The 26,278-nt window shown below is 32.6% G+C and overlaps 1 protein-coding gene across 10 annotated transcripts in view; it reads right to left on the minus strand.

Moving 5' to 3' along the window:
• Positions 1 to 455: 455 nt before the first annotated feature.
• Positions 456 to 26,278, minus strand: part of LOC138327023 (coiled-coil domain-containing protein 158-like) — a 58,028-nt gene continuing 32,205 nt past the window's right edge. For 8 of the 10 annotated variants that reach the window (XM_069273007.1, XM_069272998.1, XM_069273004.1 and 5 more), the window contains 10 exons: positions 26,096 to 26,254; positions 23,553 to 23,624; positions 19,254 to 19,346; positions 18,685 to 18,837; positions 17,996 to 18,159; positions 17,635 to 17,750; positions 17,108 to 17,257; positions 15,757 to 15,810; positions 5,797 to 5,901; positions 456 to 4,295 (listed from right to left, as the gene is read on the minus strand). In XM_069273007.1, coding sequence (XP_069129108.1) covers positions 4,210 to 4,295; positions 5,797 to 5,901; positions 15,757 to 15,810; positions 17,108 to 17,257; positions 17,635 to 17,750; positions 17,996 to 18,159; positions 18,685 to 18,837; positions 19,254 to 19,346; positions 23,553 to 23,624; positions 26,096 to 26,254 — 1,152 coding nt within the window. In that variant the 3' untranslated portion in view covers positions 456 to 4,209. The remainder of the gene's footprint in view (positions 4,296 to 5,796; positions 5,902 to 15,756; positions 15,811 to 17,107; positions 17,258 to 17,634; positions 17,751 to 17,995; positions 18,160 to 18,684; positions 18,838 to 19,253; positions 19,347 to 23,552; positions 23,625 to 26,095; positions 26,255 to 26,278) is intronic. The other 2 variants (XM_069273002.1, XM_069273000.1) reach the window with 2 other exon arrangements.

A 26,278-nucleotide genomic window follows, 5' to 3' on the forward strand; every position in this document is an offset into this window, starting at 1 on the left:
GCCGAATGTGTTGGTAAAATGTCAGTGATAATAAGCGCCGAATGTGTTGGTAAAATGTCAGCGATAATAAGCGCCGAATGTGTTGGTAAAATGTCAGTGATAATAAGCGCCGAATGTGTTGGTAAAATGTCAGCGATAATAAGCGCCGAATGTGTTGGTAAAGTGCCAATCAAGACTATAAGGCAACAACGTCTCATGTGACACCGGAATCATTCACATCCGTCATACCATTACGATAATACAAGGTCATCGTCGTTATAATGTATTTACGTGTCCTTGGATGACCTTGGTCAGTTATTTATGGAGATACCCAGAGATTTCATACCAAGTATATCGATCATTCATTTCCAAAGCTGTAGAGTCATTTTCGATATCAAGACATATACGTAAATTTTGTTGATATAATTTCGCAATTACTAATCGATAAGAACGAAAACAAAACACACACAAACAAGTCAATATGTTACACTTTTACTTAGAAATATAATTTATACTTCGTATACAATACATAAATAAATAAAACGTTAAGTACATGTACATTGATATACACTAGACACAAGTCAAATCATATAAAATATAAACGATGGTACGGGAAATTTAAGTCAATTCCAATATATATATACATATCACAGATCGAGGAAAACTAAACTTGATTAATGAAAAGAGAAATGATATAAATGCAAAGTCCAATAAGGTGAAAGTGTGGGGAAACAATACACAGACTCCGGGTAGAGATCAAAGAACAGAAAAATACACACGATCCAATTAACAGAACAAAAATTTAAAGACAAACTCTTATTAGATTATCTACGTAATCAAGTCGATTATTTCTATAAAACATAAGTCTCTTGTATGAAATGCGACGATAAATCATAAATGTCTTAGCAGCATTCCTATACAGGCATTATGTCATTATCATTAATAACAATACATGTATTACATAATCTTTTAAAAGCTACCATATTGTCTATTTTCATATCAAAACAATGTCGTCCATCTCCCATCTAAATCAAAGCATCTAATATCAAATTGAGAAGATATTGTTTTCTCTAACTAAACCAGGACGGACTGAGGGATTAACGGACCACTGTTACACGGGGTTTGTCGCTGTGAGTAGTGTCATTAAATGAAATATTGGCCATTACCTTTGTAACATTATTAGAAGAGCAATACATAGGAATGCTTTTAAAGACAGTTTGATGGCATAATTTCAGGATAATCCCCATGACACAACATGGAGCACGTCCCGAAACATTGAGTTTGTGTGATGACATTTCTCTAACACTGAACAACAGCTTTAACAGGAAATAATAAACAATTACTTAAAACATCCATCAGTTTGTTCTAATAAATATTAATTGGCGAAAGGTATATTAGCCAGGAAAAAAGACGTTTGACTTGATATGGAATATCTTCAGCCTGTAAGGCTGCTCTATACCATCACTGTATCTCTAATATGAAACTCCACAACACGCTTCAGTGAGCTTCATTAACGGCAATAAGCGCGAGCTTAAAAAGCTTCTATAATTGTACCGAGTGAGTTATCACTGTGATACCGTCCGATTACACTAGAACAGTTCTCTATTTGGGTAACATTAAGGGAGCTTTGTAATACTGGCCTCGTCATTATGTCAGCGCAGCAGTGATGAAGCTACAATCTAGGAATACATAGCAATCTCTATCGTTATACATGTGTAGTAGTGCACATTTATATCATCAGGTATTATTCCACCAGCGAGATACCAGAAATAGAGTTTCGTTATAATGTCATAAAATAGCATCAGTGTTATGTCGGTCGGCTCAAAGTTTCTAAGCAATTCCGATGTTCTAAAATACGTAATTTACGATATATATTTAGATTTCCAAATCGTATTTCCATTTCGTGTCATTTTCAGAAGTAATGCAAATGTACATTTATCACCAGCAAATTATAGCTTCAATCCTAGGCAAGTTAAACGACCTTACTGCGAGACCTAGTGACTTGTTAAGTTGGCAACGTGCATTCACAAAACGTTTACACCTTTCAGTGATATTCATTAACAAATACACATGATTCGCTGAGATGAAAAAATGTTGAACAAAGGTAAAACAAAAATGATTTAAAGGAACCGGACACTCTGCATCAACCTTTTAAAACGCATTTGGTAATTTAGTTTTTGTGACAAAGGTCCAGATATTGCTGCAGCAGTAACATTTGTACATGAAGCTCTTTCTGAGAATGCTTCTGATATGGTCTGATTATGAAATGAGTGAAATATGCAAGTAGTAGGAAAGCAAAAATGTCAAAACTATAATAGACAAATATAATTTTATATGACATCACTTGGTATTTTACACGTAGAAATGATATTTTTTATGTTGAAAGAAGACCATGCTTATTTGAGACACATTTGAAACTACAGAATACACCATTTGCGTTTTTTCCTTAAAATTCCAATATCAATATAATACCTGTCGAATAACATAAATATATCAAATAAGTATAAATAAATATAACTTTAATCTTGTGTAAATACTTGATAGTCAGGAATTGGTCGGCTATAGGACGATATACTTGTTGTTAGTTGTATACATGGATTATGCGTCTGAGGTGTTAAGAATCAGACCAATTCGGTAGTATGTAAACTTCCAATGAAGCAGACAAACTGTTGGCATAACTTGACCATATATAAAGTTCGGTAGGCTGATTGCCACACTACAAAAATACAGTGTAATGGAAAAAATACAAATGTTTAATTTGTTATCAGAGAGATAGAAGAGTACATTGATTACAATGCAATCATTTTGTGATTTCCATGCTAAAATGATTAAATCGCATTCATTGTTACCTTATCAGCGAAGTTTTATTGTTATTTCAAATGTTATACAAACAGATATTTCCCAGCACTTAACAATATACTCCAATTACTGGGACAGACAATATGGTGATGTTTTCTAACAGATTATGCTAAAACCAATACATCCTTTATCTCTATTGAAACAAAAGTCAATCAATGGCCCTATCTTAACAGCATTTCAACATGTTTGATATTTGCAAATTTGCTCATATCCTGTTTTATTCACACAACAATATAAGCTGGATGACCATAATAGAATACATAATTTACAATTTATTCCGATACACCACTTGAACAGTGAAATAAATCAGGGATACATGCAGTGGGATATGTCATTAATACCGCAAGTATGTCAACCAGAGGGCCGGACGACTTTACAGGGTAGTGAAAACATTGATCACAGTGTGGTCAAGTCAGCTCTCAGTTTTAATCACAATAAAACGCGAGATCTTATCCTAATAATACTACACTTAACACACAATCAATAATATTGTAACTGGAAAAGCTTGCAGCAACTTAAAAGCTTCCCTCCCCTAATGAGTATCATAGTTTACAGTCGACAGTTTGTCGACGGTCAAATCAGTGATCAGATTCTATGATACACGCTATTGTAAACAGGTGACTAATAAATGCAAATTAGTACAACAAATAATGATGTAATGCATATGAATTCTATTTTTATAAAAAATCAGCTATACATGTATTTCTAAGTTTCGGATACATGGATTATCGAACCAGGATATACCATTCACAGTAATGTTTTCATTTGTTTCAAATAATAAATATTGAAAGATTAAGATTGACACCAAATGGGACCTAAAACAGATACGAACTGACAAACAAATATATTAAAGTAATCATATCTAAATGTACATTTGTTTCTTAAAAGTACATACTGTATAATTGCTAATATTCGCGGGTCTATTCAAAATATTACTGCCTGTCATAGGAATGGGACTTTAAAAAGGCTACAAAGATAATTTACGAAATTTTACACCCGCGAAATGTAGTATAAAAGTTTGGCATGTGTTAATAGCACAGAGTGGACGGAAAACATACATTTCCAATGGATATGTATAAGTACAATGAGGAAATGTGCGAACACACATGATCACATGAAAATCTCTTTGATCTTATCAAAAATTCGCTGCGCATCAATGTCTATGTTCTATAGCAGCCAGAAGAATTGTGTCCTTAATTACGACTTATACACAGCTAGTTGATCTAATCAACACTCATCATCTGAAATATATTACGTTCACATTGTTAACAATTAGGCCTGTTGACCGGATGTTCCCATCTGTCCATAACGAATCAGTATCTATAAACGATTATCAAGCGGCATTCACATCAATAACATGGCGGTCGCGTGTCACCGGACGGCCTTCCTGATCTTCTTGGAGGTATCTTTCGCCTTGCGGATCTTCTTACCCTGTTGTTTCATCAGGTCTGCCATCTCTGTAAAAGCATCAGTTTAATATTGGTGTTCAAGCTCAGATTTCTTACTTTTGTTATAACTCACGTATCATACATTTTTATCAAATCAAATATTTGTTACTTGTAGACAGTGTAAATGTAATTGATTTCTCCGTCTAATAAAGTTTCCCGTATATTGTTTCATTACTTTCATGCAATTTTAACACCACTATGAAGATTATTTTTATCGACTCTATTTAGAAAAAAAATACAAGAAAAAAAGAAAACATATTGTTCTGTTTCAACTATCACTCAAAGGTCCTGGTTTCTCCAATACTTCTTTGATATATTCTATAGAGATTCTAGAGAGACTTTTTCATTTCGTGTTTGCTTTTCTGTACAAATGTGATATTGTTTTCCCGACATTTTGACGACTTCAGATATATCTATAGAAATGAATTTACTTTCGACTATACAACAGTACATAATATATCATTGTAGACAGCTCTGTAAAAGTCTCCAATATGTGGGTTTTAATCAGTAGCATCCAGCTGCTTATGTCAAGACGCTTATTAAATGTCCTGAACATTTTCTTCATTCTTTGGTAGAAAGACAACTTCAATGTTTTGGCTTTTTGTTTACTAATTGTTATTATCTAAATAGCTGTCTATGTCTTCCCATGTTGATCCTATAAAGCTGTTTGTTTAAGTCTCACGACAATTAAAGTATTCGTACCTTTTTGACAGAGGACTATAAATTACCCCGCATTCAACAATAAGATTGGACAGACTTGAAACCAATTAGTGCCTATGACTCCCCCGACTTAGACCAACCTTTCTGGCGAACAATTTAGCATGGACCTGTTTTGGTTTTAACCCACGCAATGTGTAACATAAAAAAGACGCCAAATGTCACAGTGTTGGCAATTACTGCAAAATGGCTAAATGTCGGTACTTTTGTTTATAGTAGAACAATAAAACCGAGTAAACCCAACCCCGATCTATCAATAAAACAACATTGTGTGGGATAGTTTCGTGTATTCTAGCAATTCATCGTTTTCAAAGGTATAAATATTCCGTTTTTCCTTCCAATCTATTTTATTTTCAGATATACTGAGGTATTTATCGATCCTATCTCACATATAGTATAATGTTTATGCCTTTAAGTGAGTGTCATTTTATTTACTATTATTTCTTTTTTGCTTTGGTTTGTCTTTTTATCTCATAATTATTTATTTATTTATTCATTTAATCACATGTATTTATTTTTGTTGTTTGTTATTGTCTGCGATATTAAGTGTTTATTGCCTTCATCATTCATGATAAATAGTAATTCTAATAATCTTGTCTATTTTAAACAGTTTCTAAATTAGAACCTTGAATGTAAAATAAGTAACGTATGTCTTAACGTGTAGAAAGCAGATGAGCATTAGGTCAGCAAATTTGTTCAGAATGAAGAGGAAATATCATCTATGTACCTATCTTCAGAAAATACAGTCAAGGACATCTTGCTTACATATCTGTTCCAGTGGATAAGTGCATACCTTTATTTTCTTTCTGCAGTGATCCTCCCATCTTGGACAGTGATTCTATTCTCTCCTCTAGTCTCTTACAAAGGTCTTGGGTATTAGATACCAGTCGAGTGGAGCCTGTGTGGGCAAATTTGAAATGAGTCAATATCAGTGGTAAATAACTCCAAATTCACGTTAATATTTGAATTTTCTGTTTAATTAGAGTTTATTACCAACATTAATGCAAACATTGTTTAGTATCGACAAAATATAACTTGATTTAGGTAAAATCATAGCAGCAATTTACATAATGCCCTGAAAAGAAAACCTAATTGCATTGGCTACAGAGTGATAGAAGAAAACTATAAACCAGTAACTAAACAGATATTTTTCATGTCAATGTAAGAAACATGTCACTTTAACATGGAATATAATTTCACAGCAATATACATACATATAGGGGGGAATATACTGAGAAATATCAAGGTATAGGCATTATTACTCTGTCGTATATGATCACTACTGTATACTGCTTTCCATACCGAAATAAATTCCACTGTATTCTGCTTTCAATACCGATATAAATTCACTAATACTGCTATCATTATTATTCTATTGCAGACTGACATGGGAGCCATATTATGGATTAGTTATTTAATAAAAAAAACGTTAACATCAGACAGAGAATATTACATCACACTTTACTGAAGACGGGAAGAGACCGAGATGGTGTCAAGGAAAACGTTTATTGCAATGTCTCGCTATTGTTTCGTAAATGATTAGGTATGTTTTCTATCCAAATAAACAGTTTTATCTGTTCCATTAGGTCTGTTGTTAATATAACAGCTTTGTATATTATAATGTTTGGCATCCCATTATCGTTATATTGATGTTCAATCATTTCAGTAATTGTAGTTGTACAGGAAGGGTCAAAGACGAAGCTGTTCTCTCTCAGCGTGCGAGTCTAGGGAGGAAGACAAGAATTAACAGCATGGTACAAATGTCCATTGTACCATCGTAAAAGGTAGATATGTTATTCACATTCCCATCCGAAATATCCAAACACAACGTAACAGTACTTTGCTACAAAACAACAGGAGACACAATCACTGAGATTTAAATAAATATCTTAATGCTGAGAAAGAAATAATGACCAATAATATGCGTTTAACTTACAAGTTCGGTTAATAATTCCAATTTTGGAAAAACAATTTGTCAATTAACACAATGTTAAACAAGAAATATCACAGCTAATGACTACATACCTTACAATACCTCAACAATAACATAATGTTAAACAAGAAATATCACAGCTAATGACTACATACCTTACAATACCTCAACAATAACATAATGTTAAACAAGAAATATCACAGCTAATGACTACATACCTTACAATACCTCAACAATAACATAATGTTAAACAAGAAATATCACAGCTAATGACTACATACTAACCTTACAATACCTCAACAATAACATAATGTTAAACAAGAAATATCACAGCTAATGACTACATACCTTACAATACCTCAACAATAACATAATGTTAAACAAGAAATATCACAGCTGATGACTACATACCTTACAATACCTCAACAATAACATAATGTTAAACAAGAAATATCACAGCTAATGACTACATACCTTACAATACCTCAACAATAACATAATGTTAAACAAGAAATATCACAGCTGATGACTACATACCTTACAATACCTCAACAATAACATAATGTTAAACAAGAAATATCACAGCTAATGACTACATACCTTACAATACCTCAACAATAACATAATGTTAAACAAGAAATATCACAGCTAATGACTACATACCTTACAATACCTCAACAATAACATAATGTTAAACAAGAAATATCACAGCTAATGACTACAACCTTACATACCTCAACAATACATAATGTTAAACAAGAAATATCACAGCTAATGACTACATACCTTACAATACCTCAACAATAACATAATGTTAAACAAGAAATATCACAGCTAATGACTACATACCTTACAATACCTCAACAATAACATAATGTTAAACAAGAAATATCACAGCTGATGACTACATACCTTACAATACCTCAACAATAACATAATGTTAAACAAGAAATATCACAGCTGATGACTACATACCTTACAATACCTCAACAATAACATAATGTTAAACAAGAAATATCACAGCTGATGACTACATACCTTACAATACCTCAACAATAACATAATGTTAAACAAGAAATATCACAGCTAATGACTACATACCTTACAATACCTCAACAATAACATAATGTTAAACAAGAAATATCACAGCTGATGACTACATACCTTACAATACCTCAACAATAACATAATGTTAAACAAGAAATATCACAGCTAATGACTACATACCTTACAATACCAATCTCAACAATAACATAATGTTAAACAAGAAATATCACAGCTAATGACTACATACCTTACAATACCTCAACAATAACATAATGTTAAACAAGAAATATCACAGCTAATGACTACATACCTTACAATACCTCAACAATAACATAATGTTAAACAAGAAATATCACAGCTAATGACTACATACCTTACAATACCTCAACAATAACATAATGTTAAACAAGAAATATCACAGCTAATGACTACATACCTTACAATACCTCAACAATAACATAATGTTAAACAAGAAATATCACAGCTAATGACTACATACCTTACAATACCTCAACAATAACATAATGTTAAACAAGAAATATCACAGCTGGTGACTACATACCTTACAATACCTCAACAATAACATAATGTTAAACAAGAAATATCACAGCTAATGACTACATACCTTACAATACCTCAACAATAACATAATGTTAAACAAGAAATATCACAGCTAATGACTACATACCTTACAATACCTCAACAATAACATAATGTTAAAACAAGAAATATCACAGCTAATGACTACATACCTTACAATACCTCAACAATAACATAATGTTAAACAAGAAATATCACAGCTAATGACTACATACCTTACAATACCTCAACAATAACATAATGTTAAACAAGAAATATCACAGCTGATGACTACATACCTTACAATACCTCAACAATAACATAATGTTAAACAAGAAATATCACAGCTAATGACTACATACCTTACAATACCTCAACAATAACATAATGTTAAACAAGAAATATCACAGCTGATGACTACATACCTTACAATACCTCAACAATAACATAATGTTAAACAAGAAATATCACAGCTAATGACTACATACCTTACAATACCTCAACAATAACATAATGTTAAACAAGACATATCACAGCTGATGACTACATACCTTACAATACCTCAACAATAACATAATGTTAAACAAGAAATATCACAGCTAATGACTACATACCTTACAATACCTCAACAATAACATAATGTTAAACAAGAAATATCACAGCTGATGACTACATACCTTACAATACCTCAACAATAACATAATGTTAAACAAGAAATATCACAGCTAATGACTACATACCTTACAATACCTCAACAACAATAACATAATGTTAAACAAGAAATATCACAGCTGATGACTACATACCTTACAATACCTCAACAATAACATAATGTTAAACAAGAAATATCACAGCTGATGACTACATACCTTACAATACCTCAACAATAACATAATGTTAAACAAGAAATATCACAGCTAATGACTACATACCTTACAATACCTCAACAATAACATAATGTTAAACAAGAAATATCACAGCTAATGACTACATACCTTACAATACCTCAACAATAACATAATGTTAAAACAAGAAATATCACAGCTATGACTACATACCTTACAATACCTCAACAATAACATAATGTTAAACAAGAAATATCACAGCTGATGACTACATACCTTACAATACCTCAACAATAACATAATGTTAAACAAGAAATATCACAGCTGATGACTACATACCTTACAATACCTCAACAATAACATAATGTTAAACAAGAAATATCACAGCTGATGACTACATACCTTACAATACCTCAACAATAACATAATGTTAAACAAGAAATATCACAGCTGATGACTACATACCTTACAATACCTCAACAATAACATAATGTTAAACAAGAAATATCACAGCTGATGACTACATACCTTACAATACCTCAACAATAACATAATGTTAAACAAGAAATATCACAGCTGATGACTACATACCTTACAATACCTCAACAATAACATAATGTTAAACAAGAAATATCACAGCTGATGACTACATACCTTACAATACCTCAACAATAACATAATGTTAAACAAGAAATATCACAGCTGATGACTACATACCTTACAATACCTCAACAATAACATAATGTTAAACAAGAAATATCACAGCTAATGACTACATACCTTACAATACCTCAACAATAACATAATGTTAAACAAGAAATATCACAGCTATGACTACATACCTTACAATACCTCAACAATAACATAATGTTAAACAAGAAATATCACAGCTATGACTACATACCTTACAATACCTCAACAATAACATAATGTTAAACAAGAAATATCACAGCTGATGACTACATACCTTACAATACCTCAACAATAACATAATGTTAAACAAGAAATATCACAGCTGATGACTACATACCTTACAATACCTCAACAATAACATAATGTTAAACAAGAAATATCACAGCTGATGACTACATACCTTACAATACCTCAACAATAACATAATGTTAAACAAGAAATATCACAGCTGATGACTACATACCTACCAATGACTCATACTACAATACCTCAACAATAACATAATGTTAAACAAGAAATATCACAGCTAATGACTACATACCTTACAATAACTCAACAATAACATAATGTTAAACAAGAAATATCACAGCTAATGACTACATACCTTACAATACCTCAACAATAACATAATGTTAAACAAGAAATATCACAGCTAATGACTACATACCTTACAATACCTCAACAATAACATAATGTTAAACAAGAAATATCACAGCTAATGACTACATACCTTACAATACCACCTAACAATAACATAATGTTAAACAAGAAATATCACAGCTAATGACTACATACCTTACAATACCTCAACAATAACATAATGTTAAACAAGAAATATCACAGCTAATGACTACATACCTTACAATACCAATCTAACAATAACATAATGTTAAACAAGAAATATCACAGCTAATGACTACATACCTTACAATACCTCAACAATAACATAATGTTAAACAAGAAATATCACAGCTGATGACTACATACCTTACAATACCTCAACAATAACATAATGTTAAACAAGAAATATCACAGCTGATGACTACATACCTTACAATACCTCAACAATAACATAATGTTAAACAAGAAATATCACAGCTGATGACTACATACCTTACAATACCTCAACAATAACATAATGTTAAACAAGAAAATCACAGCTAATGACTACATACCTTACAATACTTCAACAATAACATAGTGTTAAACAAGACATATCACAGCTGATGACTACAATACCTTACAATACCTCAACAATAACATAATGTTAAACAAGAAATATCACAGCTAATGACTACATACCTTACAATACCTCAACAATAACATAATGTTAAACAAGAAATATCACAGCTAATGACTACATACCTTACAATACCTCAACAATAACATAATGTTAAACAAGAAATATCACAGCTATGACTACATACCTTACAATACCAATCTCAACAATAACATAATGTTAAACAAGAAATATCACAGCTAATGACTACATACCTTACAATACCTCAACAATAACATAATGTTAAACAAGAAATATCACAGCTAATGACTACATACCTTACAATACCTCAACAATAACATAATGTTAAACAAGAAATATCACAGCTGATGACTACATACCTTACAATACTTCAACAATAACATAATGATAAACAAGAAATATCACAGCTAATGACTACATACCTTACAATACCTCAACAATAACATAATGTTAAACAAGAAATATCACAGCTGGTGACTACATACCTTACAATACCTCAACAATAACATAATGTTATACAAGAAATATCACAGCTGGTGACTACATACCTTACAATACCAATCTCAACAATAACATAATGTTAAACAAGAAATACCACAGCTAATGACTACATACCTTACAATACCTCAACAATAACACAATGTTATACAAGAAATATCACAGCTAATGACTACATACCTTACAATACCTCAACAATAACATAATGTTAAACAAGAAATATCACAGCTAATGACTACATACCTTACAATACCTCAACAATAACATAATGTTAAACAAGAAATATCACAGCTAATGACTACATAACTTACAATACCTCAACAATAACATAATGTTAAACAAGAAATATCACAGCTAATGACTACATACCTTACAATACCAATCTCAACAATAACATATAAATAATCAAACTCAGTAACTCTTGTCGCCATCCGACTTACTCATATAATCATAAGCTTTAGTGATCTTGTAACATTTCTACAGCCCAATCACTGACTACTCTAGCTGTCTTATGGTAATGACATTGGTCAGTAGATCACTTGTCCCTCTAGCTGATCTATGCCTCCGTTGCTTTGATACTGATTATGATTATCAGCTGTTTCCTCTCAGAAATAGGGAACAATGTAATTGTAATAATTTCATTTGATCATTTGAGTTTATTTATTTTAACAAGTGAACAATTCAACAGTTTCTTTGATCAAATTTTCCTCCATCGCCATTATCATTGTTACTTAAAAGTTTGAGATTCCAATTTTCCAATTATTCTTCGCATCAAGATATTAAATGAAGATTGGCCAAGACCAACAAAATACTTCTAATAAGATGTAAACTGACAGCTTTTAGATAATGATGACAGAATTGAAGATAAGAATTAAATTGAATTATGTCTGTAAATGAACTAACATGGAAAATGAATCCAGGATGGTTACACAAAAAGTAACCTCATTATCACGTAAATTGGAATCTGACAACAATCACAAGGCATGACAATGCAAACATATTTGAATATTTGAGGTACATGTAGATAAAAGACTCAAACAGCTACACTGATCAATAACTTGCAAGATATGTCTACAGATCATCAGTAAAATTGTAGAATACTGCACATGTCTATTAACTTTTGCAGGACATTGTTTCTATTGCAAAGATTTATTCAGCAAAATAAGAAGTATATTCAATAGGTAAACCATACTCATCTTGCCAAATTAAGATATCTTAATTTATAGAGTTTAATTTTCATGTTTAGTTAGTCTTTCACTACTCTTTACCTGAATTTAACTTGCTATACTTTGAAAAATGGAAATGCTAAATATCGATAACAAAGTCTATCTAAAAACAATTTTTCTTTTCGTTTTTAATACTTTCTGAAAATTAAGAAAAGAAAACAATTTAATAGGAAAATAATCAATTGTGATACATAATAATCAATATACATTGTAATTCAGCATGCTTGCTTAAATACTTGTTACAACATGCTTCAGTAAGTTACATCACATCTAGCAAAGAAATATAGGTCAAATAATAAAATATAATTCAAATAATAAAACCTAAGTACAAATGTACTGACCAATGTATTACTACATGTAACAGTGGATTCAAATTCAACATCAGAAACAACAAAGACTAGAATATAACACTACTTCTTGATTTTTTTATATTTATCAAATTTATTATAATGAAAATTCTTATTCACACAATTATAATTGTGTTACAGTCTGATCTGGTTGAATTCAGTGTTTATGCTATTTGTATCCTTTTTTGGTTAAATAGGATTAGGACACCTGTACCGGGAATGTGATGAAGCTAAACTATGTTCCCTGTTCAATCCTCACATATTATACAAATCCTACTTCAATTTAGAACTTGTTCCTGAAGAATGTGCTAATCAAATTAAATTTTCTCATCAAGAATGTGGTGAATGCATCCTAAAATGCACTTTTTACATTACTTCATTATTTTCAAGCATTTTCCAACGTAATGATTTGGCTTTGACAATTATGCTAGGTTTACACTATGTTCCCGGCGGCCACGGCAGCCCCGTTTCAGGCCACCGTGGACAAAACGTGGTGACCTCGAGACAACGTGAGACAACGCAGAAGGACGTGATAGACAAACGTGAGCTGTCATGATTACCGTGGATGCCGTGCCAGATTTTTAAACTGTCAAAAAATTTGCCACGGCAGTCACGGTACATATGGTAAATACCACAGGACGTAATAAAACGGCATTGACGCAACAAAACGTAACAGCGCGTACGAGGCCTAACAAAACTTCCAGACGGTCCTTGGTGGAACGGGCAGCAAGCACGTTCCCGGGAATCTCACGGTGATTTCAAGTTTTGTGATGTTTTCTACGTTTTGCCAAGGTTGATGGAGATTTACTGCACGTTTTGTGCCGGTTTGTCCAGGTTTGTCAAGGTTTAGACGGCAAGCCAAGGTGGGTGATAGCCGTTTTGATGCGTTTTGTCAAGGCACATCACAGCTGGTAGCGGTTCAAAGACCGACGTAATACGGCGTGTTACGTCCTATTACGGTCTAACGTTGCAAGCAATATATGATAGATTATCATTGCCTTGCCTGGTGCATTTTGCTACTTTTTGGAATTATTCATTTTAATAGATAGAAATAGTCGTTATCAAACACATTTTAACCATCAAATTATACGAAACCTATCATTGTAAAAGGCAGATTAAGTGAGAACCATTACAGAAAAAAAAATTGCGTAGAAACACTTGGCTATAATAATTAGATATTTATACCAAATATGGTTAAGATTTTCTTTTCTTTTAACACATTTTGTAATTAAAACGTGTTTGAAATGACATTTTCGGCAATAAATATTGTTTCATTTGCTCCAAAAAAGCCCGGAATCAGACTTTCATCCTAAGAAAGCCTTGATGGACCGTGAAAAACGTATCGGAGCTCGATCAAAACGTAGCAGACCTCATCAGATCTTAACAGGACTAGAGAGAACGTAGTAGTATCCTTGATAGACCGTGCTAAAGCCGTAGTGTACCTTTAACCTCCGGGAACAGCACTTTCCTCTGTATCCACGGTCCACCATGTAATCCGTTAAAGACCATGGCAAAACTTCACAAGACCTAGCTCAACTTGAATACAGGAACAAAAATAGCCAAAATTCCACGGCACACCACATTTCGGTCAAACGGGGCTACCGTGGTCGCCGGGAACATAGTGTAAACCTAGCATTACAAAAATGTTTGCTTTACATAATTTAGACTTTTTAATCTTGCAATTTGAGAAGTCTTTTGAATTGACTGAATTAATAAAAGAAATTTGACTTTGTAAAGAAATTACTTATGGGCTGAAACTGAAATTGCAATCAACTGATTCTGACAAAACACTCATTAACAACAATTATATGTAGGGACCTTTGTGTTATAATGATTAACGAGTTTTGGTCCTTTACACATACAAATTCCATTTATTAGAAAGTTATTCATATTAATTGGTAAATATCTACTCTCAACAATTGTTTAATTTCTACATCAGATTAGTTTTACCATATTTTTCAAGCTATATTTAATTTCCTTTCCAAGTGTGATTGATTAGAATGTTATTATATAAAGTGACATTAAGGGTCTATCATCATTTACAGGACATGTTATTTGGAGTCCTTTGTGGAAACTTCCTTATATTGTCTTATATTAAACCTAATAATGTTACAGACATGAGCAATGTCTTTGAAATGATTTTCAACCCGTGTAAGATTATTGTTAATGTAAACACATCATATATCATTGTGTAAAGAGAATAAAATCATCACCACACGAGAAGAAAAGAGAACTGGAGTAAAAAGAAGAGATCATTGTGACATGCAAATCACACCACTACAATCCCACACCAAGCGATCTAGACACAGCGTGAAAGGTCGTACCTGGTTTAATCTCGGCGTCATGGTGAGCCAAAGACTCATTATCCTGGTCAAGGTCTGAGATAAAACACACTCAAATGTATCAAGCTCAGCAAACACACAAGTAAAGCTGCATCAACACAGTACAGTCATAGTAAATTGACAGTGTACTGAAATTTCCTACATAAATTATATCAATTCATGACCTTGTTTAATACCAGAATCAATAAGCAATATACCCTGTAATCTTGTTCAAAGAAGAAAAGTAATTAAATACTTATAATAATTGATATTAAATATTTTTGAAAGTCATTGTATTGTACATATGTACGTAAATCAAATGTTACAATATATTTTTTACAAAGATGAAAAGAGATTGAATACTAAATATTTCATATTTTTTCAAAATCATTGTGTTGTTGCTATTCATGGAATTCATGACATGTCTACATATGAATGTAAATCAAATGTTACAATATATTTTTTACAAAGATGAAAAGAGATTGAATGCTAAATATTTCATATTTTTTCAAAATCATTGTGTTGTTGCTATTCATGGAATTCATGACATGTCTATACTAATACATGTTAGAAAATCAAATGTTACAATATATTTTTTTTTTCAAAGATGAAAACTTATTAAATACTAAATGTTATTTTTTTCAAAGTCATTTTGTCAGTGCTGTTTAATATACCTAGGAAATACAATACACTACATGAAACACATTTTCATCTGCATTTCATTTTTACAACTGTACTTTGATGCAGCTAAACATCTTAATGAGAAGACAAAACACTTCATCAAAAATATGCTTTTTTATCTGTCAGATCTACAGAAAACAAATCAGTCGGAAAACTTGTTCTTCTAATATACAATGTCATGTGCTATAAAATTTAAATATCACTCTCATATGTGATTTGACACCAACATACAACTTTAATATCCAAACTGATTAATTTTGTGAAAATAGCCAATCAAATAGCATGCTCAATACATGCAATGTCATGATAACACATCACACCACACATTTCCATGCAGTGCAAGGGATGTATATATATCATGATTAACATTTCTGATTAAAGTTTTCTTTGTTATTTAATACTTTTGAAAAATGATACTGGACTGGTCCTCTATTCTTCAATTAAAAATTATAGACAACCTTTCTGGCAAATTTTTTATCTAATTCTGAAACGTATAAAATTTCTATGACACTGATTTTCTAAAGACTGTAGACATCTTTAAACATGCACAAATCAGGTTTCTCCTTTCAAAACAAACCATAGAAAAGTAGAGCGATTGGAGATTTCTGTTTATAGATATTCCTGATTCTGTATTGGCACACATCTAATTTACTTTACACACAGATATACTCACCATTACTGTAGGGTCGTGACGATCCCGACTTCCTCATCAACTCTGGTGACCTTGAGATATAACTTTGGGGTGATCTTGTGACTGCAGTAGTGTCGAGGCTATGTCGTCTCTGATACTGATGGACAGGTGACAGTGACCTTGACCTTGATCCTGAAACAACAGAGAAACCAGTATAAAACATTCTTTTCTCAGTATAGAGTAAGGAGATTAACTCGCACAATAAATACAATTAAACAACTACTAATTATTCTCAGATTCTAATATGAACATAAATGACTGAGCATATCATGGCCAATTAAGTTTAAATTGTAAAGCAAGTATCAAATTGTAAATTTGAAGCATGGCTGAATCAATATTAATCTTCCAGCTTCAGTGGAAAGTTAGGAAATATACCATTATAGGTATCAAACATTCAACAATTAAAAGTCACATCTGATACTGGCCAAATGATGATATGAAAGTAAAAGGCGCAAAATATGACTATTCAATGCAGATTGAATTTTATTTTATTATTCATTAATTATTACCTTTCATTGAGGACATTCCTGAGTAATCAAATTTTGACCGTGACCTTGACCTGTTGAGGGTCCTTTCTAATTCATTATCAGAATGGTACTCCTCTGTCTCTGAGGAGGAATACAACCTGTGGACAATGACAACAGACAGTTAGTCACACAAATGATTTCTTTTATACCATGGAATCTAATGATCTGACTTTGGTTTTCAAAAGCAAGAAAAAAATGACTTCTTAAAAGATCCTGATGAAAACCATCAATTTCAATTATCTCTTTTTCTTATGTACGCTAGCTGCTAAGTTTAAGATAAAAACTTTGCAGTCTTATAAAATCATGCTCATAATTTGTTTCTATAAAGTTATTGATGACTCACCTGTAATGACCCTTAGGTAGGTTAGTCTGAACAGGTAGCTGGGTAGAGTTATAACGACGATGTACAGCCGGACGGGCATGGTTATTCCTATCTTTTTTCTCTGATATCAGCGTCCTCATCTCATGGAGGAGCGTCTTTAGTTCACCTCTATAGTCATCTGTATCCTGTAAAATTGTCATTTACAAATGTCTTAATCTTCAGACTTGTAAAGGAATTCAGTTATAATAAATGCTGAAGTTTGAATTTGATTGGCTACATGGAACTTAAATGAGTTATGGAATGAAACTCATTGCTAAAACAAATGCTAAAAATATTGAAAACCACCAACTGCTCTTTAGAGGTAATACAATAAACGGTTTGTTAAAATTGAAATCAACCATACTTTTACTTACATTACATCTTAAAATCCACTAAGAATATAAGCAACTCATCATGTCTATAAGATACTTATGCTTAGCCTTAAAAAGATTTATCATTCATTCACTTTGCTCCAGGATAATGTAGTAATTCCATAAACTTATTAATAATACTCACCCACCTAAAAATTACATAATTTTGATAACATCGTCTGTTATATACTTATTCAAAAAATAAGAGGTTTTTGACTTAAGACAGTTTCATTATGCATGACCATCTTTCCTCCTGTTTTAAAGTTACCATGGTTACAGATTGGTATTTAGGATACTTACCCTAGTAGGTATTTGTCTGTCTGTGAATTGATTAGCCTTCCCTCCCTTGTCAAAGTTGACATCGTCTTGCGGGTAATACACAGGTATAGGGTAGGTAGAAGGTAACTCCTTCTGACTTTGTCCTTTTCTCTGAGTTGTCTTTTGGATAGCTTCCTGCAAAAGCCAATAATTACCAGCAATTATTTTTAGTGCAGGACAAGGAGGCCATGTATCACCATAACATTTGGTAACATTGTCTTGTAAAGAGATTGTGTCGCTGTGAACATAGTGTTAATCTCTATAACTCAGCTGACGGAGCAAACTTCTTAGGCTCAGTCAGTAGAGTTGTTGGTTTACCATATCAGAGACATAGATTTGATTCCTGCTCAGAGTAATGAGCAGAAATGTGTATTTTCTCTGTTCCTCTGCAGCCCTGAGATCTGTTGATTAAACAGACGGTGCTTGCTCTCCCAGAACTCTTGGTCTAACCCTCTTATACACCAAACATTTAATGACAATTTAACATGAGAACATTGTCATTCATGTCTGTGTAAACCAAAATAGAAAATGTGCTCTTGTAGGGACCTTACCTGCATATCCAGTTGGTGTTTAAGCTTGAGACAAGTGAGTTCCTGTTCAAACTGTTCTAGTTGTGCTTGAGTAGTGGCAGTCTTGGTGTTAGCCTAAAACAAAACCCACGTCAATTTTATATATGTATTACAGAACAGTTATAATTGTTCATTCATAATATAATTCATTATCTTTAAACTACAATGTACATAAACCAAAATATACATTTGCTTTTTGATATTACACTATAATGTTTAGGGAACTTTTTGTGGATAATGTAGGATATGACTTTAGCTATATATGTTTGTGTTTAAGTACCAGGTGTCTTTCTCCATCATCATGGCACTATTTGATTTACAACGGTACCATCCATACATCAAGGGTTACCAAATTAAGTGGTCATGATATATTGAAATAAAAATCTTAAGCTACCTTTGTACAATGTACAAGCATGCACATGCATTTCAACATAATAACAAGGATTAATATAGCACCTCCTACTTAAAAATATACACCAGCCCAAAAGTCATATTGTTAAAATTGGCCATTTGCAGCCTTGAAGAAAATGTGGTCTTCTTACTAATTAGGCAGGTGGTCGTTATGCAGAGATGGTTAATAAGTTTTACAAACTTTATTACATTGTAAACCCACCCTACATGTTTCCTACACCTTTTGTATATATACCTACCCTGAAGTAGGATGGCAATATTTAACAAAGAACGTGTAGAACAAATCTTTTACATCTAAATAACACAGAACATTCTATAACCACCTATCATTTTACATCTAAATAACACAGAACATTCTATAACTACCTATCATTTTACATCTAAATAACACAGAACATTCTATAACTACGTATCAATCTTTTTTCCAGCATGATAGTAGAAAGATCAAATTTTATAGGTTAGATGTGTAAACTAAATGACTTTATAGCTGAAAGTCACAGTGGATTTTCTTCATTTTTATTTGTCATCGGGTGTTCCACCTACAGAAATAGCTATTTGATCAACTTGAAGACAAAAGAATGAAATTTGATTATAATCATGGTTATAGCAGGTACTTGATTAGAATACAGCTGACAGGTAATTTTGAATTTCACAACCGTCTGTAATCCTGCATATCAACAGTTATTCATGTGTTCAGATTGTAATGGTACATAAATCTGACAACTTTCATTCCAGCTGATTCCTAATTCTTAATAAGAACGCCCAAAATCATATATTAATAAAATAGCATTGATGTTACGATAGCTTTTATGTTACCAAGATGTTTATAGTTGTGATGGTTGCTCATCTTGCGTCAGATATTTTATATTTCCATAACAATAATACAAAGCCTTAATAGTAAGAAATAAGAAATAATAAGGAAATGACACTTCTAAATTGCCAATTTTATTTTCATTTCTACATAATAGGGTATACATGTACACACATTTATAGGTAAAATAAATAACCCACAGAGAACTAGCTCCCAAGATATTTAAGTACCTGACGTATTGATTTTTATAATGACATAACTAAATATGTATAGCCAAGGTGAGAAATGCCATCATAGCCTGCTTGTGATGTAATTAGCACACATTCAAGGCACGGGAGTTAGTGCAGCAGGTCATCACATACAGTATTCAAGTCACCGAAAATTATATAATGTTATGTTGTTATTCTCACAGCAATCAGCAGTTATTATAATCATTAAATAGCACAATAGGATTAATTGAACTCAACTGCATAACATACAAACATCAATTAACACCTTTGCTTAACTAGGGTTTGATCCAAAATGTCAAACTGCTTTATTCCTCCATAGATTTTAAATATCCATTCTTTACATAGAATACTAACGTTAACATTTGTAAAAAAAAAAAAAAAAAAAAAACAATGTACATGAAATTACTAACGTTAAAATTTGTTAAAAAAAAAAAAAAAACACAAACAAACAAAAAAACTAATATTTAAACAAATACAAATAAAATGATACAAGAGGCCCATGGGCCTTAACGGTCACCTGAGTTAGAATATATAATGAAACAAATAATGAAATAAATTAAAGACATACAAACACTATATACTGGGCCTTGAAGTTGGTCAGTGATTTATAAATTTGACTTGTTAGACTATGAAGAGTATTTGCTTCCATCAAGCTGTGAACTTAGAGGTATTTTTTGAAATTTTAATCATTTTGACCCTGTTTGGTCCTGCCCCTCTGGTCCCCCAAGGCGTCATTGAGGACGGATATGGATGTTAAAATGCTATATCTTAGGCTAATAATTCTAATCAAATTTGACTATTTTCCTACGAAAATTGGGCAAATAATGTTCACAAATATGTTAAATGTGTTTTCCCTATATAAACTATAGTAAACTTGACCCCCTCCCCAGGGGGAAACGCGAGACCCCAGGGTCATATAATTCACAATTTTTGTAAAGGACCTTAAGACCTTTCTATTTATGAAAAGTATTTGATTCTACCATTTCCAGAATTTCAGAAGAAGATTTGTGAAGTTTTAGCCTATTTGACCCTTTTTTAGCCCCGCCCCTCTGCCCCCAGGGGGTCGGCCAGGACCAATGTGGATATGATATCAAAATGCTATCTTAGGCTAATAATTCTAACCAAGTTTGACTCGTTTCCAATGAAAATTGAGCGAAACATGCCCATAAATGTGTTTTCCCTATATAAACTATAGTAAACTTGACCCCCTCCCCAGGGGGAAACGTGAGACCCCAGGGTCATATATTTCACAATTTTTGTAAAGGACCTTAAGACCTTTCTATTTATGAAAAGTATTTGATTCTACCATTTCCAGAATTTCAGAAGAAGATTTTTGAAGTTTTAGCCTATTTGACCCTTTTTTAGCCCCACCCCTCTGCCCCCAGGGGGTTCGGCCAGGACCAATGTGTATATGATATTAAAATGCTATCTCAGACTAATAATTCTAACCAAGTTTGACTTGTTTCCAATGAAAATTGAGCAATACATGCTCATAAATGTGTTTTCCCTATATAAACTATAGTAAACTTGACCCCCTCCCCAGGGGGGAAACGTGAGACCCCAGGGTCATATGATTCACAATTTTTGTAAAGGACCTTAAGACCTTTCTATTTATGAAAAGTATTTGATTCTACCATTTCCAGAATTTCAGAAGAAGATTTTTGAAGTTTTAGCCTATTTGACCCCTTTTGACCCCGCCCCTAAGACCCCTGGGGGTCAGTCATAGAAAATTTGTTAATAGGATTAAATGGCCTTCTCATACTGATAATTCTGACAACATTTGACTCATTTCCTATTACAAATGACCAAATAATGCACAAAAATGTGTTTTCCCAATATAAACTATAGTAAACTTAACCCCCTCCCCAGGGGGAAACTAAAGACCCCAGGGTCATATAATTCACAATTTTTGTAAAGGACCTTAAGACCTTTCTATCTATGAAGAGTATTTGATTCTACCACATCTGTGAGTAGAGAAGAAGATTTTTGAAATTTTACTCAATTTTACCCCTTTTGGCACCTCCCATAGCCCCCTGGGGGGTGGGGACCATATAATTCACAATTTTGATTGGCCTTATGCCTTAGAAGGTTTGTGCAAAATTTCATTGAAATTGCTTCAGCAGTTTTGGAGAAGAAGTCGAAAATGTAAATTGTTTACGGACATACGACGGACGACGGACGACGGACGACGGACGACGACGACGCACGACGGACGACGGACGACGACGGACAAAAGGCGATTAGAATAGGTCACTTGAGACTTCGTCTCAGGTGACCTAAAAATCATATAGAATCCTGTACAGACAATGTATAAAAAGAAAACACCAGAAACCTGGAGCTTTAAGTAAAAACCAACCAGTAAATATATATGAGCGCTGATATGATATAAATAGGTGCTTTATCCTTTTTTATTCCATAATCAAATTTAAATCAAAAATGGCTATAAATACCAACACCTGAGTATAAAATAGGTTAAATATTTAGAAAGATCAATGCATGCTAAAGAATAAAATTGTATATTACTTTCAAAGTCTGTAAAAACAAAATGTAAACACCTTCTAGTATTTCTTGCATTTGAACTTTTTATTTACCAAATTAATTACTCAAAAACAGACTAGTAACACACAAAAACATGAATTCTATAAGACAAATGATTATGATTGGTTTAAAAACACAAGACAACATGTTTTAATAGGATAAGAGATTAATATTGGCTGAAAGAATATTGACAATTAATGTCAATATTGAGCGATTAGGAAAAGTGACAAAGGGAGATAACCCAGTGACCAGAGTGCAGATATAGGTGCCTAATGTTCACTAGTCACAAACCTTTTTAGTCAATGGGTTTTCTGTCACCATAACCTGAACACTCTTCCTGTCCGGAATGGTGGAGCGTTTCAACTGTTCCGATAGCAATACATTTTATCTTTAGCTACATTTATTATTCTATTTTTTTTAATTATCAAAATTGTTCAAAACATTAGGTAGGGTTTCATTTAGTACTTTGGCTTAATGATATAACAATGCTAAAAGTGAATATAAGAGGCAGACAAGAGAAAGGACACTACCTTAATTAGATACTAAATAAGAACCCGTAACACCATCCGAAATTTACCATATAATCTCATGTTATAACATGTGATAATATTTTAATGTCAAAATATTTATAGAACATTCTTATGTATACAGGTAATATCTATCAGATAAGGAATAAAGAAAATAGCCTTATGTCTTACAAAGTTGTCTACCATTGTGGTTGTGAAATCAATAGTCTGTAGGCGAAAAATTAGATTGTTTCCAAAGAAAACAAATGGCAAAATAATCAAAACTTATCTGCATGGGAAGATACCCGTATTAGATTCAAATACAGAACGTAATTTCAGTGACTTGCTCCCAATCCAAATTGATTCCAAATTTGATCAAAAGAAATAAATACTACAACTAACTCACAATTTTCACAATTAACAAAATTGATTTAAAAGTCAACTTGCAAAAGTTCATCTCCTCCTGACTTATAGTGAAATAGAATTCCATTCAAATTTTAAATCCGCAAATATTAATCTTTATGAACTTGTTTTAACATATAATCACAAAATTTAGAAGCCATGAAAGAATGTTGGTTAACAATATTTGGTTTGGTCAGATCTATATTGACTGTTAATCATTCTATAAATGTGTAAGTATAATTATTAACGGTTCACTAATATAGTAAAGAGTAAAGCATTTAACTGGTTTGAAAGGAGATAGAAGTAATCAGATATTTACATATAACTTTATTATAGATTTCTAGGATGGGTGTATGTAATTATTATGAAAGAAATATGTCATGAATGAATTGACTACCATCAGAAAGGTGAGAAATAGAAATAGAGGATAGAATGTAGTCTGGTAAAGGTCTGAACTATTCCGTCTTTGCATATAACAGAGTTATCTCCCTTGCGGGTAAGTATCGATTGTTACGTCATTATCTAGTGAGCGCAATTCACATCGTTTTCTCCGAAAAGTATGATGTTACGCTCGCAAACACATGATGTCACAATCAATACCTGCCCGCAAGGGGAGATAACTCTGTAATATGCAAATACAGAATAACTCTATACACGTGATAAAAACCTGTGATCATCACAAACAATCCCATACAAGGTTTTGTATTGAAGTGAGATTAATTGTTATTGAGAGATATTTTATGATATAGACATAGCAGTGCCTCACTGCCTAGACCTTAACATTATAATTAATAAACCTCACTGAATGCCTCCAATCACCACTGACTGACATAAGGGGAGGCTACTGTTTGATGTTGTATGTAAAGCTAGTCAGCCTTACAGTAATAAAGATTTATCTAGTGTGCATGTTCCTTAGGGATGTATCCGTGTACAGGTAACTCACTAACATTGTGATTTCCTCTCATCTTATAAATGGGAATTTAATTACATGTGTTTTACCTCAATGACAATTAATCCCCAGCCACCAATTATTTATCTAACTGAATGAATCAATGAATCAGCTTCACTTTTGATCTGCGAAACCATGTACAGTTTTGTACATTGTATTTGTATGTATTGCAACACATCACTGACAATTCAGATTTCCACTGCTGAAATGTCTCTCCACCTTTCCTAAAGTGAATATGTTATTGAAGCCACCAGTAAGTTCTATATTAAAGGCTTCCATGATAATGATCTGTTCCAAGATGAATGCCTCTCTATAACACAAATTCAGTCCCAAGATGAAAATGTCCCTCACAAGCTACCTGTCCAATCACTGACCAGTCCCTATATGAGGATCAACTAGGTAAGTACTCCCAAGGTGAAAATTACCCTAACCAGTCTCTAAGTAAGGGTGCCCCTTTTTATAACCAGCTTCAAGGTGAAGGTCTTTCCAGCGAGTATATCTACTCTAATAGTTATAAGGATCTAATATGATTAAGAATTTTATAAATAATATTTAATGTGATATCCTCTCCATAATGTACTGACTTTTGTGTCCTTTGCTGTCTATTATCACTCACTCTATCTCACACTTGTTTCTGGTAGACCACTTACATTAATATTTCATAGATTATATATTTATAACTACTATCTAGCCTGACAAATCTGTTATAATTTCCTACAAGGTTATAATGACTTATTTGATATATTAAACGTGTAGATCAGTAACCTATTTTAAAATTAGCTGTTCCTTAAATCTGTTTTAAAAGTTTTCTGCCAAAATCCACTATTATTTAAACCCTAAGGCCACATTTTTTAAACTCTTCAGCCAAATCTTATTATTATGGAAACCTTTATCTTTAATATTTTGATAAACCATTATCTGTACAGAAATCCATTGACCTTGGATTCAACACCACTTCAATTCTGTGATACACTGACCTTTTCAAGTGAGACCTCGAGTCGGTTGACCTGTGTCCGCAGTTCCATGACCTGACCCTGCGACACTTCTAGCTCTGCCGTGACCTGCTGGTTGTGAGTCAGGGATTTGTTAAGGGAAATTTTCAGTCTGTCCTTGTCACCTTCCAAACTGTTACGCTCCTGTAACCACAAAATAATGACATC

The sequence above is a fragment of the Argopecten irradians genome, chromosome 7 (genome assembly GCF_041381155.1).
Source record: "Argopecten irradians isolate NY chromosome 7, Ai_NY, whole genome shotgun sequence".
NCBI lineage: Eukaryota > Metazoa > Mollusca > Bivalvia > Pectinida > Pectinidae > Argopecten > Argopecten irradians.